At 30.3% G+C, this 21,679-nt stretch overlaps 1 protein-coding gene across 24 annotated transcripts in view; it reads right to left on the minus strand.

The window, feature by feature from the left end:
• Window positions 1-200: 200 nt before the first annotated feature.
• Window positions 201-21,679, minus strand: part of LOC143234139 (uncharacterized) — a 221,370-nt gene continuing 199,891 nt past the window's right edge. For 12 of the 24 annotated variants that reach the window (XM_076471254.1, XM_076471253.1, XM_076471247.1 and 9 more), the window contains 7 exons: window positions 20,855-20,995; window positions 15,321-15,524; window positions 14,511-14,612; window positions 10,850-11,272; window positions 5,321-5,362; window positions 3,609-3,692; window positions 201-1,557 (listed from right to left, as the gene is read on the minus strand). In XM_076471254.1, the coding sequence (XP_076327369.1) occupies window positions 1,550-1,557; window positions 3,609-3,692; window positions 5,321-5,362; window positions 10,850-11,272; window positions 14,511-14,612; window positions 15,321-15,524; window positions 20,855-20,995 (1,004 nt within the window). In that variant the 3' untranslated portion in view covers window positions 201-1,549. Of the gene's footprint in view, window positions 1,558-3,608; window positions 3,693-5,320; window positions 5,425-10,849; window positions 12,710-14,510; window positions 14,613-15,320; window positions 15,525-20,854; window positions 20,996-21,679 lie in introns of those variants that run through there. The other 12 variants (XM_076471259.1, XM_076471260.1, XM_076471261.1 and 9 more) reach the window with 7 other exon arrangements.

Genomic DNA, 21,679 nt, shown 5'->3' on the forward strand with positions numbered 1-21,679 from the left:
AAAAGAAAAACACACATACAGTTATTAGCAAGAAACCAACAAATCACATACGAAAACTGCACAAATACTATACTTAGCATTCCCCCACTGCACTTTGCAAATGCCCAGGGAGGTGTTAATTAGGGGTAATGCGTTATGTTTTAAGTTTGAGAGAGAAAATAATAGCAATCACGCTAAGGAAAGTATTCACTACACAGATGTAAACACTTGTCTAAACAAGAAAGCTTTATTGCGTTAGAAACTAAAAAATAGAGTTATAGAGTATGAATTCACAACACATTTTCATTAATTTAAAATTAAATCCTTGAACATTGAGAGAATTCAACTGTTTTTTTAACAGCAACAACAGAAAAAAATTAATTCTACATATATATTTTTTAGAACACTGTACTAGTAAGCCGCCTGATTAAAAAAATATATACCATGGAAAACTATGACTGAATTATAAATTAGTGCATGTTTTCAAAGACAACAGATGAAAATGGAAAGGAAATTATATTAAAAATCTAATTCCTTTGAATAAGTCACAATTATTCAAGTTCTAGTTGAAAGGGCTTTTGGTGGATATAACCAGAATTACATTTTGTACAGTATAACGCAATATTTTTAAAAAGTATTAAAAAATACAATACCTAATATTAATATCTCTTACACAAGCACAATAGTTTTGTAAAAAATAAACATCCAATCAGAAAAATAGTTAATAATTTCAATATTCTTTAGGTAAGTTAAACATTCTATCTGTATATTAAATTTGTTTAGCTTACTTTCCCATTGTAAAGTAATATGATTAACACAAATGTATAGAAGTTAAAAAAAAACACCCAAAAAAACCTTGTCTCCTTTTCACCATATAATAATTTTTATGATAAAAATTACTCATACTGTGTGTTTTACTTAAGGTGGAAATATACTAATTTCATAAAGTTTACAGGTAATTTTGACAAAAAAAGAATTTAAAGATTTATTTCAAATGTGAACAAACGAAAACATTTTTACAAAGAAGACAAATAAAACTCATACACTAGTGATTTGAATGTTTTTACAACATTTCTTCAAAGCAAGGCAGTAAAGCAAACTCTACACTTAGCTAAACGAACAACATGTACACTCTTATGGCACAGTAAGCTCGAATGTCAAAATAGCAATCGCTACATTTCTTCATAGTATTTGGAGTTTTTAGAAAAAAAAGGCATTAGTTCTTCTCTACCACCTCAAAGGTTTTAAAAATAATCTAAGTTCAGCCAAAAGCACTTGAAATTCATTGACTGAAACATTAACAATAACACCCAAGAAACTAATATAATACGGGGAAGAATAGCTAACCAAAAGAACACGGCATTGTTAGTCTTAAAAAACAACAACCTTTTACTCAATGTGGTTAAAATGCAGAATGCCTAATGACTGGCTTCATCAGATGTGAACTGCTTTTTAATCTCCTGTAAACTTTCCTTTAGATTTTCATCCAGTTCATCACCATAATGTGTGGACACTTGAGTGACAGTATGTTCCTGACCATCGGCTCCTACTGTGGTGACTGTATGTGTGGTCACTGATCTAAAGAGGAAAAGAAAAAAGTATAATATTAGTTGATTTGTAACTAAAATAAAAGGTAGAAGGTAAACTAGTATCTTGGGTTAACTTAACCTTTGTAAGTTATGTTTTACAAAGAAAAAAAGTTATTTTGTACAGGTCTATTTAAATACTGACTATGAAATGTATCACACTGAGCCTACCAAGGAACAATAAAGTATTGAGGTATGAGATTTTATATCATAAAAAGACTTATTTCCAAAAGTACAGAGTAATTGGTACATAATAAAGACATCATGAATGGTGAAAAGACACTTTTTTTTTGTTACTGTTCCTACAATGTGTTTCTTCACTCATAAAATGTCAGCACTTCCCTTCAACTAGATAACCACCAGTCCCAAACTGATGAAAAGATATCTGATAAACAATTTAATGACTTTAATTTAGAAGTTTCTAACAAATACGAGTTTCAATGACTGTTTAATCATTTTAAAGATAGAAAAACATTAGTATGCAGATATTTAAAACTGAATAAGATTGACAAAGTTTTATGCTTTATGATTACTGGCCATTTTCCAAGTAAATGAATTGTCAATTATATACACAGAGCCAGCAAAAGAGTAACAGGATTTTCTTTATCATAATTTTAATATTTGTAATGAATTATGACAGGTGAATGATTACGTCAATAGCTATACACTGCTAGCAACATTGTATGACTTCAAACAGAATTATGACATGAAAACTGTGAGTGACAATGGTTTTGAGCAGTGTACTCTAACCAAGTTTTATTAAAAGTGTTTGTGTGTGAGAGTATACTTTGCAGTTAATTACATTCAGAAAGATCTCTTATAATGCATATAGTTCTTGAAATTGGTAGAGAACCGTAGGTTGACTAAATAAGTATCAGGGAAGAGATAAAACAGGTCAGTCATAAGTTACAGCAAACAATGAGATGAACTTCAGTAATCAGTATTTGGAAATTATTATTATTTATAACCACTTACACTACAACAAGGTGTCTGGATAAAGTGTTCAGAGTTTGTTGACAGAACCAATATAACTTTTTACAAAAATTTCTGCATAATGAGTTCAGAGCACATTGACAGATGTAACACTTTACAGAAGGTGAACACATTGACAGAGTAACATTTTACAGAAGGTGCCATAATGAGTTCAGAGCACATTTTACAGACAGATGTAACACTTTACAGAAGGTGCCAGCAGCATAATGTAACATTTTTCATGAGTTCAGAGCACATTGACAGATGTAACACTTTACAGAAGGTGCCAGCATAATGCGTTCAGAGCACATTGACAGAGGTAACATTTTACAGAAGGTGCCAGAGCAAGTAACATTTGCCAGCATAGTTGCATTCAGAGCAATATTTTACAGAAGGTGCCAGCATAATGAGTTTAGAACACATTGACACATTTTACAGAAGGTGCATAATGAGTTCAGAGCACAGCATAATGAGTTCAGAGCACACTGACAGATGCAATATTTTACAGAAGGTGCCAGCATAATGAGTTCAGAGCACATTGACAGATGTAACATTTTACAGAAGGTGCAAGCATAATGAGTTCAGAGCACATTGACAGATTCAACACTTTACAGAAGGTGTCTGCATGTGTTCAAAACATGCCAACATATTAAACAAAACTTGCTGCAGTATGAGATAAGGCTCTTCTTTGGTGAATATTGTACCTAATATTTTGTTGAATACTACATGAATGTAACTTCACATATTTTGCTGATTACAGATTTAAACACTTTTAATTACACAAACCATTTCACAAACTAAATCATAAAATAGGTTAAAGAAGTAATCAGATATTGGTGTGACATAAAGTGCTAAAAAGAATACTAATTCCAGTAAGGTCTGTTATAATTCACATAGAAAAGCCTGTAAACTATGTGAAAAAATGACACAAAGTAGGTTTCCCATGATTATAATTATTTGTCTAATTTTCAAATTAATGTTCAAGCATCCTTTAAAACTCAAAGCCCAAAATAATCCAAACAACTATGAATGTTTTAGAAAATGTATTTGTTAACAAAGAAATTGCCAGACCTGGTTCCTGTGGTACTCTGTCCAGTCCAATAATCATCACCATTCTTATGTTCCCTATCTTGCCACTACACTGTCCATCTTTTTCTATAAGATGAAAACCATGAGTATATTAACCTAACTTTAGAGCAAATAGAAATATAAGTATCACTGCTTCAGAAGTTTCTATAGTTTAGTAGGTGGCTAGTACTTACAATTATCGTATTTAAATACTTTGATGATTTACCCTTAGCAGTAAAATATTTAAACACTCCTATTACTATTAAGATTTACTCAAGCATCCATACTGTTATTTTAAAATATTTATCATTACCCTAAGTACATTTTAATATTTCAGAAATGTAAAAAAAAATTGATTAATGAAAAATGGACCAAAAATAATGCACTGAACAGCACATTCACAATATGATCAGAATGTGCATTATCATTCATCAGCTCATTTCATTGGTATGTAAATGAGACGTCTGATAATCCATCAGTTTTATAGACAATAAGTGTTACATGTGTTAAAACTTAAAGAAAACAATAAAAGAACTATATTTCTGAGATTATGGTTAATAGAAATATACAAGTTTGCATATTCGTATAAAACTGATACCTATACTATAATACAATAATGTAAATTCAATAACTATGGTAGTTCTACACACACACGTGCATTTTACAATATAAAATTTATTGCTTATCAGAAATCACTAATACACTGTAGCTCTCTTTAAATGTCACAATACATAGCATCAAAAAATAGGGTCATCAAAATGATTGTTCCATTAAATAACAATGAAAACAAACACTAGGTATATTTTATTATAACAGTCAAAGTATTACAGCATACAAGTCATATGTTTTGTTACATGTATTTAAGCAATGCGTTATTACATGACTGCACTATTTCACACATTTCTCACTGCTAAAATATGTTGTAGATGATATACTTAACACACAAAATTTAAAAAAAATCATGCATTTCAAATAGGCTATAGATAATCAAACCACATGAAATACAGCAACATCAGCTGTTTTAGCAATTACATAAAAAAATAAGTATATTACACTCATGAATTAATAAGTTCCTTTAACAGAATGAAACACTGCAAGCACAGCTTTAAATACACAGAATAGTTATGAACTGTTAGGGACCAGCTAAACATTGATATTGTACATCATACTTTCATGGATTAATGAGCTCCTGTAACAAAATGAAACACTGAAAGTACAAGATTTAAAGAAACAGAATAGTTAAGTACTGTTAGGGACCAGCTAAACATTCATATTATATATTGTACACTTTCATGGACTTTCATGGATTTGTGACCTCTTGTAACAGAATAAAACACTGTACGCACAAGATTAAAACACACAGAATAGTTAAGTACTGTTAGGGACCAGCTAAACATTCATATTATATATTGTACATTTTCATGGAATTGTGACCTCTTGTAACAGAATAAAACACTGTACGCACAAGATTAAAACACACAGAATAGTTAAGTACTGTTAGGGACCAGCTAAACATTCATATTATATATTGTACAATTTTATGGAATTGTGACCTCTTGTAACAGAATAAAACACTGTACGCACAAGATTAAAACACACAGAATAGTCAAGTACTGTTATGGACCAGCTAAACATATTATTAGAACATTACCAGAATATACTGTGAGTATAAATCAGAACCCTTTTCAAGAAGCTTATGCTCTACATCACTTTACCTGCTGCTTTTGTCTTCTCCATCTTTGGATGGAATGTAAAGGCTAGGAGGTCAATAGAGTGGCAGAAAGAAAGACAAAAAAGGGGATATGAGGATAAAGATGAGCTATAATTATCAAAATATGTTTTCTTTCAGTTATACTTTAAACATCAATACACAGTAGTGTCATATCTCTGTTGTGTAAGTCATGAAATAAAAGAACATTTTTCACTATGAAAAATCACTAAGTTCTCTGAAAGTACTCAATTGTTGTAGCTAATGTATTAACTTCTCAAATTTACAATACTGATAGTGTGTGGATTAGTTTGTCACTTGATAACTTGCCAATGTTCTGAGCAACACTTTTTGTATATGGTGATTACTTATTTTACACTGCAATTTAACTGCTTGAAATGAATTTACACTTAAAAATCATCAGCATGTTTGGCTGAATCCATTCATGATTCTCAGACCTGAAATATTTCACGACAAACAAAGAAGTAGAAAATTTGTTAGGTCAAAGTTATTCAATGTGAAAAATTGTGGCATAACATTTTACTATGATCTCCAGAAGTGATGTTAATTATATCAGAATATTTATATACACGATGGTTGAATATATTTGTCAATATATCCTCAAATAAAGTAAGACAGTATGACATAGTCTCACTAGATGTGTAACTGGTGAGAAGAAGAAATGGGCATGAGATCCTAAACAATGGAACAAGTAAAGCTGGAAATGTGCACTCTTTTTACAGCTGAATCCAAGTTTGCATCATTCAAGAATGATCCATAAAAGATTGCCCATTTAAGGAGAGGAGAACTGGATCAAAATTACTGTACAATATCTACAGTTCAAGTTCATCTCAGCTATGTGTCAGTAATATACACAAAATTGATGACACCTTGACTCCTGATAAGTAAAGGTATGTTCTGATCCACCATGACCTGGCCTACACAAGTCTTGATATGAACATACTCAATGATGACACCGGAATTTACTGTGTGTACTCTAGACTAAACGAGAAATTTATAGTTCATATATATTTCTCTTTATTTTATAATCTTCAAATTTAGTATCATGGTTAGAGTCTAATAGTGGAGGAATTCTAAATCTACTCTTTAGCATCAGGACTTTCAACAAGATTTATGAATCTGAGACTCTGATGTTAAGTGTCCTCTTTAATGTCCTCATGATTGTTTTTTTCCTTCCTCACTGACATTTTGATATTCTTATTTCCTTCGTCATCAATTTTGCCAATAAAAATTTATCTTTTAATTTCAAATTTTATGATAGAAATACAAACCTAATAAACTGCTTACTTTATTTTAGCTTGTGGCTGATTTTATTATGAGGCGACACAAATTTGTGGTACTGACACTTTACAGAACATTCAATGTTATTCTCTTTCTTTATAATTCATTTTGGAATTTTTTTCCAACACAGCTTACTACTAACTGATGCTTGATTCATTTTTTTCATTCAAAATAAAAAATTTCTTTGAAACGAATATGTTACTTTTTAATCCAATTTTGATTACATGCCTTGAAAGCTTTTGTTATTAGGCTTGTCCTTAAAAATTTTCTTCTTACTATCTTTGGGTATAAGCAATGTTCACCACACTATATGTCTCATACTGACCTTCGAGCTGCGTTCTGCACTAGCAGTTATGATTAACTTTAATAGCCATGATTATGCACTACTGTCTAACAGAGAAATTTCCATTGTAACAAGCTGCCATGAAGGACTGACAGATTACTGTCAAGCAAGACATTTGAACAAACTTTCCATAAATCTTCTACTGTACGTGGATTTCAGCTTACAAGAAAATGTTTAAGCAAACCAAAAGCATAAAATTCAGATGGAGGTATACTGGACAATTAGACAATATAAAGTCAAATAAGAGTGCTTTGATTCTAGTTATTTTGGCTTATTTCTTGAGCAAACAGTCATTGGTTTAAAGATGTGACTGTAGTTTGTCGACTTCAAAAACTGTTTGATAGTATTTACAAGTATTAGTAAATATGCCTAGTTTCAGCACAATTGCTTACAGCCATAATCTTCACCTTGTGGAAGAGAAAATTTCATCAAATTTGGTCATAGGTATGGCTTTTAGAGTTCATTGCTGTCAGATACTTTGTTTCTAATGGCTTAGAAGCTTACTCTATGAATATTTATTGTTGGAAAGGCTTTTTATACTTTCCAGTTACCCAGATGGAATTGCACTGTAAAACAGTCAAGACTTCATCAAATGCATAAAGGCTAAACTTGTCACTCATGGCATCAGGACTCATAGGTCTGGTGAACACAAATACTTTAATATATATAAATCAATCAAATAATTCATGATCTTCAACAAGCTCTTGCCTAGAAGTAGGTGAATGTTCTGGCTAATGTAACACAGATATGCCTATGCCCATCCTTCTTCAACTTATTTCAACTTTTTCTAAACTTTCTTATTTTACTTGCTTTATTATCATTTTATTTTCTTCAAAACTTTGCTTTAATTTATTATTCAATAATGTTCTCTGTATCTTTTTGTACCAGAACTTCATATATGTTATGATCCACAAAACTAAATGGTGTTTTTTTGCAAGGACTTCATTTCATTGAGTCACTTCTTACTTTACTAGCAAAATTGTTTTTAACTCCATGAACCTCAGTTTTCATTCACAATTAGATTGAAATATGTTGACACTGATTTTTTTTCTACAATATATTTCTAAAAGTTAATTTTAGTTGTCAAGTCATCCACAAACCAATTTCAGTAATCCTTAAGGAGACAATAATATAACTGAGCACTTTTCTCTCCTTACAGATGAATAAATGGATTCTTCTAAAACATTTGAATGTATTTACTGGTTGATACAATTTTCTTATTACCTGTGATTAATTCACATGTTGGGAATTTTAAGACTATACTGATTGAAAATATATTTTATAAGGACCAGCACCTCTTCTTGTCATTTTATAGATTTTAAATGAATAACAAGTCCTCCAAAAAGTGTGCTTTAACATCTAAAATGATTAATACAACATGTTCAACCTGTTTCAGGTAGTTGAAAATTTTCATATGACTTTGTTTCTTATTTGAAGAAGATTTTTGGATAATTTTGTTGAAGTATAATTCTTAACTTCATAAAACAATATTATGACCATGGTTGTCTGAGATTTCACTTTCATATGTATCAATGTATTCAGTTATTCATACTTTTAAGTATATATTAGGATGATGACAAATACATTTCAGTTGCAGACATTTGAATATGGATTTTTTTTTCTTTCAGGCAAAAATAGATACTAAAAAGTACATTCTTCATCTCTGGTAACATGCGTCACATCTTCAAGAGACACGCTCCCACACACACTTATATTTTTGGTACAAAAAACAATGTTTAGTTACTCCTATCTACATGGATTATGGTTGTTATGATAAAAAATTGGATTGGTGTAAGAGTGGTAACCACCTGTGTTCATGAAAGGGCTTGGGTTCAGTTTTAAAATATAGTTCTGTATTAAAGGTGTAAGAGTGGTAACCACCTGTGTTCATGAAAGGGCTTGGGTTCAGTTTTAAAATATAGTTCTGTATTAAAGGTGTAAGAGTGGTAACCACCTGTGTTCATGAAAGGGCTTGGGTTCAGTTTTAAAATATAGTTCTGTATTAAAGGTGTAAAGTGGTAACCACCTGTGTTCATGAAAGGGCTTGGGTTCAGTTTTAAAATATAGTTCTGTATTAAAGGTGTAGTGGTAACCACCTGTGTTCATGAAAGGGCTTGGGTTCAGTTTTAAAATATAGTTCTGTATTAAAGGTGTAAGAGTGGTAACCACCTGTGTTCATGAAAGAGCTTGGGTTTAGTTTTAAAATATAGTTCTGTATTAAAGGTGTAAGAGTGGTAACCACCTGTGTTCATGAAAGAGCTTGGGTTCAGTTTTAAAATATAGTTCTGTACTAAAGGTGTAAGAGTGGTAACCACCTGTGTTCATGAAAGAGCTTGGGTTTAGTTTTAAAATATAGTTCTGTATTAAAGGTGTAAGAGTGGTAACCACCTGTGTTCATGAAAGAGCTTGGGTTTAGTTTTAAAATATAGTTCTGTATTAAAGGTGTAAGAGTGGTAACCACCTGTGTTCATGAAAGAGCTTGGGTTTAGTTTTAAAATATAGTTCTGTATTAAAGGTGTAAGAGTGGTAACCACCTGTGTTCATGAAAGGGCTTGGGTTCAGTTTTAAAATATAGTTCTGTATTAAAGGTGTAAGAGTGGTAACCACCTGTGTTCATGAAAGGGCTTGGGTTCAGTTTTAAAATATAGTTCTGTATTAAAGGTGTAAGAGTGGTAACCACCTGTGTTCATGAAAGGGCTTGGGTTCAGTTTTAAAATGTAGTTCTGTATTAAAGGTGTAAGAGTGGTAACCACCTGTGTTCATGAAAGGGCTTGGGTTCAGTTTTAAAATATAGTTCTGTATTAAAGGTGTAAGAGTGGTAACCACCTGGTTCATGGGGCTTGGGTTCAGTTTTAAAATATAGTTCTGTATTAAAGTGTAAGAGTGGTAAGACCTGTGTTCATGAAACTTGGGTTCAGTTTTAAAATATAGTTCTGTATTAAAGGTGTAAGAGTGGTAACCACCTGTGTTCATGAAAGGGCTTGGGTTCAGTTTTAAAATATAGTTCTGTATTAAAGGTGTAAGAGTGGTAACCACCTGTGTTCATGAAAGGGCTTGGGTTCAGTTTTAAAATATAGTTCTGTATTAAAGTTTAGTAAAGACATTCTGGCAGTGATAATGATAACACCTTTATTAGATTAAGCCTGCTGAATATAAGCAAAAGCCTGCTTTTGGTTATTTACTGTATATTTTTACACTGATATTTAAAATTTTCAAGTTAAAAACTTTCATAGATTTCATCCAATTTCATCTACTTTAAAACTGTAATTATGTTCAACACAAGGAAAGGAAGGTGATCACGGGAAAATACCAAAATATTTCAAAAGTGTTTTCTTTGTATAAATAAATTCTGTTTATCATAACAAAAAATTAATTAAAGTTAAAAATTAATTTATGAGGCTTATAAAACAAAAAGTCATTAAGCGAAAATTCTATTAAACCTATGATTATGTTTTTAATCAAGTATTTCATTTTAGCTTACGTAAGTAAGCATATTAACATAAGACTGATCATTTATTTCGTAGTTTTTCCAAGAAACATATTTAAAATATTTAATCAAGGTACTAAGATATTCATAAATAAATGATTCAAATTTATTTATTTATTAAATAATCTAAAAGGCACTCGCATCACTTAAGCATTATTTATTTACAGCAAAATTTTCTTCAAGTAACGAAACATGCTAATTTATCATGCAAATTTTAATCTGTTTTTTTTCAGTGTCATTTTTTATTTTGCTAAGTATGACATCAATAATATAAATATAGAAGGAAGTGTCCTCATATAAAGAGATTCTCTTCTATACCTGAATGTTAGTTTTCTGATGCATTAGTGTTAAAAATAGTCTGGACTAACATATTCATACTCCAACCCAACTTTAAATACTTGTACCTTCAGTTTCAGTCAGAATTACAAAATCTGGGGTTGATTGTGAGCGATGAACATTTGAAGTATCAACAGAGAGTTTTTCTTCTTCAGGATCTGTGATTATTGGTGGGGCAGAAAACGTCTCATCTGCTTGCCACTCTTTCCCTGTGATGTCTATAGCTGGTTCGTACTGTTTTTTATGTTTGGTAGGAATTCGTATGTATCTACGCTGTGTTTCTGGAGTAATTACAAGTGGCTTCAGTTGAATTTCACTGTCTGGGTAAATATCGCTTTCCTCCATAATCTCAACTGGGGAGTCCTCTGATTGTGTTGTAGTCCCCTCATTCTTCTCTGAAGAAAGCTGTTCATTTTTCTCTTCTTCTTGTTCATTTTTCTTCTCTAGTTCTTCATTTTCACTCTGACCTATCTCGTATACAGCATCACAGCCTAATAAGTAATGTGATTCATTTTCTAAACATTCTTTGCAATGCTACTCCCATCTTTCGTATTACACTCTGTGACTCAGGAGAACTGGCCACTGCTCTTAGTTTGTGTGAATGTCCATTAGAAAATAAAAATTGTTGGTTTAAAGAACTAAAAACAGCATTGTGTTTTAAGTGAAGCAGATGCAAGAGAGGGGGGATGATGGGAGCAACAAAGTAAAAAATGAGAACAAAGAGACATCTTTGGAAGAAAAAACAAAACACAATAATAGTTTTAAATAGTACTTATAGTTAAATATTTCTTCAAAAGCAACTTGCAAATTTAACAAGAATTCAATTTGAAGAAAATAACAAAAAAGAAACACTAGTTCAGTAATAAATTTATACAAACAGAAGAGAAAATGCTCCATTTTTGAAACTTCAAAAATTTTTTCTCACACAGTTATGTTACTTCCTTGCAAAGATCTCTCTTTATCTAACTTTTTAATATATATACACATTTTACTTTCATGTTACAAAGATTTTTTTTCTTTTTTAGTCATAACAGAAATTAAATGTTTATCTCCGATAACAGTTTCCTCAATTATTAAGATGCTCCATACCTATTAAGTTATACCGTTATAGATCTTATTTCTTTGTTAATTTTGACTTTTCTTTCAATAACAAGATTTCTAATTTAGATATCTCATTTTCATCTGAAATTTTACTTTTTCAGTGGAGATACAGCCTCAAGTATTTCAACTTTTGTTTAATAACCAGCTTTTTAATCTTTTCCTCTTTCTGATATTTTAAAATTTAGGCTTAGTTTTTGTTTATTCATATTTCACTCATTCCTTATGGTATCTCCCAGAAATTACCAATTTTTGAAACTGATCTGCTTGTCAATAATTTCATCAAAAATAATATTTATTTTATCTGAGAGTTATATATTCTAAAAGAGCAGTTCCTCACTTTTTTTGTTACTTTTTGCTCCAAGAATTGGCAACATCTTAGCAGATACCTTACAAATTATTAGGAGTACATGGGTCCAGTATTGTTTCGTAATATAGTTTTTTCAAAAAAATTTTTGAAGTGAAAGTTACAAGCATCACCCATCATACAATGAACTAAGAAGGTAACAATTTAAACTTGGCCACAACACATGTAATTAGGTATGTTTAACTTCACAAAAATTAAATCTTTCATAATCCTTTATTCATTTTCATCATAAAGAAGCAGCTAAGAACCACTTCTCAGATATGTTGTTGTCAGAAAACTACATTATATCCTTTCTGTTTCATCTTCTGATAAATCTTGAACATAAATGATGAAGATCAAAGACTGCTTGTTCATAACCTCATGACAAGATTCAGCTACAAATTATTTTCAAAACACTTTTCTGTGATATTTTCAAATGTTGTGTATCAAGCAGAAATAGATCTTTCCAAGAAAAGTATCATATCTAGACAGTCAAGTAAAACCAAGAAAGTAATTGTAGTAAAACAAAAACTACAATATTACACTTACACTAGCAGTTAAATTTCTTTTGACCTTGTATTTGCAATAACGCTTTATTTAAACTTTCAGAAAACTCAGTTTTTGTTTTCATTACATACACTCATTTTTTTGAGTTTTGTGATACTCTGAAATAGTTTCTAATTTTGATCATTCTTAGAGATAAAGAATTCATCTTTGTGGCTGACATTTTTCATACAGCCAACTCTCTTCTAACCATCACTATTTTCAATTACTGATTCTAAATCCATCCACATCAAGTAGTACTACTTTTATAATTCAAGTAATCTCTTGCTAAATGAAAATAACCAATGTTATCTTCCCAAGTGGTTATTTCTTAAATTAGACTTTAAAATCTTAGTTGTAGAAAATTGCTCTTAATGTTATTTCAACATTACCTTTAAAAACACTTAAAAGTTCTCAGCATTATTCCTCTAAGGTTTCATTTTTTAGCATAAAGATACAAAATATTCTTTCTGCACTCTGTCCTCTACCAGGCTCAAACTCAAGATTTTAGCAACACAAATCTGTACATTTACTGCTTATCTATGAGACATTTATTCTGCACAGATTTTCTCAGTTATAGCCAACCTGAAACTTGCTAATTCTCAAATGATGTTGATACTTAAATACTAATTCATTGCAACAACACAATTACAAGAAACAGGTTTGTTAGAGGTTTTAAACTGGTATGAAAAATAAATGGACCAAGCTCACTGATCCACATTAAATAATGTGCAATTAGGTCATACAATTTACAAAGTGGATAATTTATTTCACTGTAATTACAAGTTTTCTCAAGTTAGAAGGTTCTTAAAATTTGTCTTATTTTATTGTTGTCACATTTAGACTTACGACCTGTACTTTATGTTAACCATCTTGCATTACCTATTTTATACCTCTCTGTTATAAACCAAAGACATGAATTATAACCAACAAATAAATATTTGAACAAACTTCACTACTACTACTACATTGGTAAGTCTTACGGTTAACAACTGTATTCTACAGTAACAATCTAAGGTGTTATTACTTATAATGAATGATTTTTTTAAAAACTCAAGACATTTTCAAATGCAACATTAAAATCACACCATATAGCCTAAAAGCAAAAGGATTATTTAGTTTTCAGATGTAAATAAAAGTATATTTTATATTTGTTTTTCATTGTTCTAGAAGTTGAATACATTATAAATAATTTTGAAGCATTTATGATTTCTAAAACTCTTAACTACATGCAGAATAGTTACTCTAGTAATTCAATATTATAAAAAAAAATTATTCACAACACAAAACATCATGAAGGAAAACATAATGAGAAAATTAATAAAATATTATCAAAACAGAGTATTAAAATTTCATTTAAAAATAAAGAAATCAGCCAATTAACAGTAAACTGTGCAAAAAGAAAGAACTTGGGATAGTATATATATTATATTATGAAATTTACATAATATTATAATTTTCGGAATTATATCAAAGTTTGAATCAACAAATACAAAATAATCTTTTTTTTTAATCATTTGCCTGAAATTAAAAAAAAATTTCTACAGAAAAGAATTTCTAAAATTGTGTCTTCTAAGCCTTTAGCAAAAATTAAACAAATTATGATTAACGATAATAAAAAGTAATACAAGTTATGTAAAAATAACAAATAAAATTTGATTAAAAACATGTGTAAGTATGTTTTAAAGAAAGCAAATCTGTCATCAATAGATAAAACAGTGTTACTCAACAGTGTTACTTACCTTGCACTTCAGGTTCCATTTCATCTTTAATTACAAAAGTGCTCTGTGTTTTTTTCTGAATAACATGTCGAACTGTTCCTGATTCGTCTGTTTCTGTCCACTCTATCAATATCATTCACAGATGCAAATTTAATTCAGTATAATTAAAAACCAATTTATGTCAATGATCTAAAATGTTAATGTATATATAATTTTGGGACCACCTACATGAATTAAAAAGAAAAACAGTGGATAAGAAATTCACGTGATGATAAAGTTAAAATCCTTTTACTTTTCTGAATTACCCTGGATTTTATTTTCAGAATTATTACAATATCAATTCTGAAAGTTTATAAACATTTCGTATTAAATAAGCTATTGCTTATAATGTTAGAAAAAATCCATAAAAATCAAACCTTCAAATATAAAGGAATGTTTTACAAGTATAAAACTGTCCACATTCAACAGATGCACACATATTACAGAGGATGAGCTACAAGAGGCATTTATAATGATCTATAGTAGAATCTTGTAAGATAAGCTTAAAACAATATGCAGTTCTCTGAATTCACTAGAAGATGGAAGCAGGATAGCAAGTAAAACATAACAAAAGAGTCAAATGGTAATTATCAAACTAAAGTTGTGTTTAATTTCAAATTCTGTGAAGAAACTATGTGTGTTTGTATGTTCATTACAGCAAAGCTACCTTGAGTCACTGCTGTGTCCATCCACTGAAAGAAACAAACCACTGATTTAGTCTTATAAATCTGAAGACTTGCTACTGTCCCACTCAAAGACTCTAAGAAACTAAAAATGCTAAAGACTACCTACCTTTCTCTTCAGTGTGTGAGTCTACTTTAGGTTTTTTCTCTTCAAACTCTGGCCCTAAAGTGATATCAGTAGAAATGGTAGTTGTTTCTGGTTGTTTGTCATTGGGCAAACTTGTAAAGACAAGATGAGTACCGTCCTCAGTTGAAGGACACTGTTTTGAATCTGCTATCTTAGCACTCACTTCTGGAGGTAGCTGATCTAAGTCTTTAAGAGTAAACACATGATGTTAATGTTCTACATATCAGTATATCCACAAGTAAATCTAATAGTCTTTGACTATGTAAACATAGATGTCTACATTGTGTGTAAAACATACAACACATAAAAAACACCACCATAAAATGTACCAAAGAAATATATACATGTGTACACTTTAGTTTGTATCATTAACTAAACACTTAATACACTTTAGTTTGTATCATTAACTAAACAGTTAATTTTGATTATGCTTATAAATGGTGAATACTCTGACTACAAGTACATGTAGGTTGGTATCAAAAATATAGATTTTTGATCCTTTAAAAAAACTGAACTTAGTTTTCAGAAATTTTTATTATGCACACACACATATACACATACAGACACAAATACATATCACAGAAATATAAGAACACTTACAAAATACGAACAAACAGAAATTACTGTTAAAATGACTTATAAGCATTCCACCATCACTAATTTAAAGATACAAATTAAATTATAGTAACAAATATACACAGCTAAATATAAATAATAAAAATCATATCAGAACAATTATAAATCATATGTAGATTTTGTTTCGTTGGGAGAGAGATAGAATATTTTAATTAGTAAGGGTTCTTTTATCAGATTTTCAGTTTCAGATACAGCAGCAATAAGAATCCTAAAGTTTGATATACTGATCAAACATAAACATTTAGATACAGAGGGGAACCAGTGTATCACAAGGACTACTGGTTAACTAAAAATTGGGCTCAAAAAAAAAGATAAAAAACAAAGGAAAAGCCAGAAGTAAAGTAGGGTTCAACTGGCTGCATTCATGGGAAAAACAAGAGAAGTGGACCAATATCATAAAAGAAAGGTCCACAGTTAAACACAGAAAAAAAGAGCATTTTTCTTGGCAAGGTACCTTGTTACTTTAGATATATTTTAAATATGAAGCTTGAAGTAGCTTCTAGGAGCCCTTATTAGATGGGATGTTGCAAAGGCACTTTACAGTTACTCTAGAGCTATTATCATGGAATTATTATGTGAAATCTTAATCATGTTAAAGCCATTAAGTCAAGCAGCCTGTTCTAAAATGTTTTATGAAGCTAGTATGATACTGTACCAATAATAATCTTTACAGAGAACAAAGAAGAAACTTGTTTTCAAGATAAACTAAAATGCAGCACACACAAAATTGTTTGGAATGTATTATAACACCTGGAGAATAAAGTAGCTGTCTCTGATTGACAAGAAAACAACATATTCAAAATCTAAGTCCATTCATTGTGATGACACAGCATCAACATTTTGCTTCTTTGTGTCCTTTACGTATGAAAACAAGACACTTTACACATGAAAATTTTATCCATTTTGCTCCAAACATGAAAGTAGCATCAGAAACTGGATTAACCTTTTATATACAGGCCTGAACATGCCACAATGTTTTTATAAGTTTTACAGAGTAACTCATTAAAATTATCACCAGATTGGAGTTTACAATTCAAATTTTTTACATCATTGAAGTTTTGTTATCTTAACTTCATTAAGAACTATCAAAATAAATTCTCAATGTTCACTTCCTTGTATTTGCTGATATGTCTGCACTTGAATTGTCTTCTTACAGCTTGTAAAACTTAAACAGTAATACACTGACACTAAGTTATGTAGACATATTCTATAAATAATTCCAAAGCCCATTAAAACAGTAATACACTGACACTAAGTTATGTATACATATTCTATAAATAATTCCAAAGCCCAATGCACATGTACAACATCCTAGATCCTTGTTTTAGTGAGTTAACAAAAATTTTCAAACCCATTACAGAAGCTCTGCTTATCTAACCTTAATTTTCAAGACAGTTTTGAAAACTATGTTATCTTATTTGATACAGAGGGGTAGGAAAAAAAAGTGGCCCTCCATGAAAATGTTGTTGATTTGTTATATCTTGTATTAAATAACAGAAAGATATATGAAACTATGTGTTTTTAGGATGCACTTGACGAGATACATTCATACATGATTGCAAATCCTAATCTTAATGCTGGCTTTTGTAAATACCCGAATTTTTTATGACTTTAGTTACATTTTGTCACAAAAGTGTTGTACGTCTGGTGCAGTTTCTTAGATATTCGTGTTCCAATTAGCCTAGAAAATGATCAAACAAGTTTTTCTGCAAATGTGAAGTTTTTAAAAGATATTTTAGAAATAAGAAAATTGATGTTATGGAATGGCCAGGCCAATCTCCTAATATCAACCTCATTGAAAATTTATAAGCTGAGTCAAACCAATTAAAGAAGTATTGCAAGCTAAACAAGAAAGAAGAATGTTTTAAAGTACTTAAAGAAGAATGGCACTCATGGACTCTGAACATTTGCACAGATGCACTGAAAGCATGACATGTAAATGTGAAACAGTAATGAAGTCCAAGAGAATGTCAATAAATGTTAACTTCTGAACCTGGTTTGTATTATTTTGAGCTTCATTTTTACATTCAGTTATTGCAGATAAACTTGCCGATGATTCTGTAAGCTAACTGTAATAAGAAGACCAAAGAACTATGATCAGGTGTACAACACTTTTTATGAAATAACGTAACCAAAATCATGAAAAGTTCAGGTGTTTAAGAAATCCAGTGTTAAACTTAGGATTTGATACCATATTTAAACAGATCTCACAAAGTGCATATTAAAAACATGTAGTTTTAAATATTTTTCTATTATCTAATAACAGATACAACAAATTAACAATATTTACAAGAAAGATTACTTTTTCTTTTGTCTACCTCCTGTACATGCTTATAAAAAAATAGAAAGAACTTAGTTTCAATTACAAGACTACAATGGTACTTTTGTAAATGGCATCAATGGCTGAAAGACTAGAGGTATCTACCATGTAACGTGTTGGTAGGCAAAGTTGAAACTCAAAGCTTTAAACAATTTGCTTAACCTACTTTTATAGCTAAGTTAGAAAGACAGTTAAAGTATATAACTCTATTTTAGTAAATTATTTATTATTTATATTTTAAATGTACACCATTTTTGTCACTTTGTAAAAATTTGAAAGAAAATTTTATCAGGGCTTAGCTCACTAGATGAGAAGTGACTGACTTCACAGACACAGCAGTTGAAAGTATGGGAATATTTTAGTGTTTTCTGACTTTAAAATATTGCTCCTAAAGTAAGTATAAACAACTAGGCAATAAAATCATAAAATAAAGAATAAATTATTTTTGAAAAGGTAAACAGTTAAATTGTGTATAACATCAACTTAAAATGTGGCAACAAATTAGGTATTGTAAGGAGGAGGAAAATATAGGTTAATTTTACTTCATAATTTTCAAAAATTTCATACCACTGATGGTTCAGTTACATTTAGTATTAGGATAGAGAAAATAACAGATACAATACAAACCACTACCTTAAAGAATTTTTTATATTTACTATGGAGGTTCTAGAGGCTATGCAAATGAAATATTAAAACTATGAGAAGAAAAAAATATTTTTATTCTTAGCATGAAAAATCACCTCACACTCATGTTTTTAAAATTCAGGAATAAATTTTCTAAAAGCTTGCCAAATTTAAAGAAGAAAAACTTAGTAAATTCAGATTTCTAGAATGTAAAGTGTCACAATTTTGATGGTCACATGAAATGACAGATCTATGGAGAGAGGGTTATAAATAAGTCTTTTATGTTTGTTTGTCTTAAAGAAAAGAGCCAGCTATTGTCAAGCTTTACTTTAAAAAATATATGGTGTGGGTTCATAATTGAAAATACTTGTGGAGCCATGCTTATTCCTACATGTGGACAAATGTGGAAGTACAAATAGGTATGAAAGATCAGAACTCAGTACATTTTCCTGTATTATACAAGTAATTACTTAATGACTGAACGTGGTCCTCAAGTGGGTACTCAAGCACAATAAAAAAAAATCTAAGTAAATCTAAGGATGTGCTCAACAACTCTCAGACAGTGCAATGTAACTATTAAATAAGGTAGGAAAATAAAAATGTAAGGCATTTCCAAACTCAGTTAGAATTATGAGACATCATGTGGTGAATGGGCATTTCATCTTGAATATCTTGAAAACTATGCAAAGACATGCTCACAAAGGTGTGAAAGGCATCATCAATCACTAGATGGCATCCTCTGTCAACTTTAAGAAAACATCTTTCTCTCATGAAGAACGACCATAGTGGATGAAATTTGTTGAAATATAAAGGTACATGTAACATGAAAGAACCTTGAGAAGACACATATATTCATATACATTCTTGTAGATTTATTTTCTTATCATTATGAGAAAAGAGTATAAGTTCTATAATTGAGAATTCACACAGATGTGAAACCATCACAGGTACTATGGAATCAACAGTCTAAATATAATGTCAATAAGTGCAGACAATATGGCCAAAGGATGCTCATGCATACTAGAGGCAGACAATTTATAGTCTCCAAACAACATTGTAATATTTCTGATACTGGTAGAAACATTTGAAGAGTGAACTGATAGTGACTTCAGAGTTCATATGATCAAAGTTAACAATACATCTATGAACTAGAAAATCAGGCTTATGGTGATAAAAACACAGATTATATACATGTAATGCTATGTGGTAAGCTGAGAACTCTGGGTAAGTTGACATATTATCTGCATTGCGACAAGAAGATTCAGAACCCAAGTTCACAAGATTATGGATTGTATCATAGCACACTGAACCAAAATTTTTTTAATATTTAAGAGGTAAATCTGGTGATTTGAGTTCTATATTTCTACACAGGAAAGATTAAAGAATAATAAAACAATTGTAATCAAATCAAAACTAGAATGAAGTAAAGTATTTAAAGTTCAGCCAAGAAAAGAGTGTAGAATGATTTTTTTTCAAATAAAACTAAAATCTAGCAATGTAGATTATTTACATTTCAATCTAGGCTAAGTAAACTGAATAATGTTTCTAATGATGAACAAATATCAATTAAAAATAACAAAATATACATTTTTTAACTGAATAAACAAATTCACTTGCACTAAGTTTATAACTCATAAATCATCAACTAATAAAATAATTCTTGAACTGTCCAAGCTCTGTTAGTGTGTAAAATAAAGACCCAACTAAACATTAAAAACGCTGTTTACTTAACACTGTCATAATCCCCTAGTCCTACACCAACATTTTTCGAAGACCATAAGGCCTGCTTTAATCAAAAATACATGACCATAGAAATATTCCAGCTCTTTAAGGTAATGGAAAACCATATATTCTACATAACTGATAACTACCAATTTAGTTAAAATACAAACTGAAAATATACAATACAAACAGGTCATTCTTTAAAAAGACTCACCATGAACAACCGTAATCTTGGTAACTGTGTTAACAGTGTGCCTGATGGTGCCATCATCTAGAACTTCCTTTGTTTCAGTTTGGGTAGTTTCACTACCATCTTGTTTTACTTCTGTGGTAATCTCTTTTGGTTCAGTCAACACTAATTATGTAAAAATGTAATCCTAGGTTAGATTCATCTTTAAAGGTTTGGTTTAAAGTGGAACCCCTCTAAAACAACCACCTTTGGGACTAAGACAAATTGACCTGATTAAAGGGGTTCCACTGTACATAATTAGGAATTATGTAAACAAAAAAGGGACTGTGACCGAATCTGAGGGGTGGCTGCTCAGAGGGGTTCCACTGTATATGCAAATGTATGTATAAAAAAAAAGATAATTAAAAATATTTTTTTTAACTTTTTACAAAATTTGTTTGTATTAATAAAAACAATGCAATGTTAAACAAAACCTAGTTCTTTTGTTCTTGCATATGCATATATGATGACATACAATTTTAAATAAATATTTGCACACATTTCATTTTGGTTTCCAAGCAAAAGCAAGAAAAAGGTGATTGGAATCAACATAGGTACATTTGCAATGAATTAAGTATATAAATGATTACAGCAGATGATACAGATATGTCAAGTAAATTTCTTTAAATGATATATTCTGATATTAAAACTCTTTAGTATTATGTTCAAAAAAAGGGAAAGTTGATCACTACCATTTAATCACAGGTGGCTCATAAGACTCATTGACACTGAACTTATTTGACCTAATACTTGTTTGAAAATATGAGAATGCTTTATTTTACATGCCAATGAGGATAAAAAATAGTTTGA

The sequence above is a fragment of the Tachypleus tridentatus genome, chromosome 12 (assembly GCF_004210375.1).
Source record: "Tachypleus tridentatus isolate NWPU-2018 chromosome 12, ASM421037v1, whole genome shotgun sequence".
In the NCBI taxonomy this organism is placed as follows: Eukaryota; Metazoa; Arthropoda; class Merostomata; order Xiphosura; family Limulidae; genus Tachypleus; species Tachypleus tridentatus.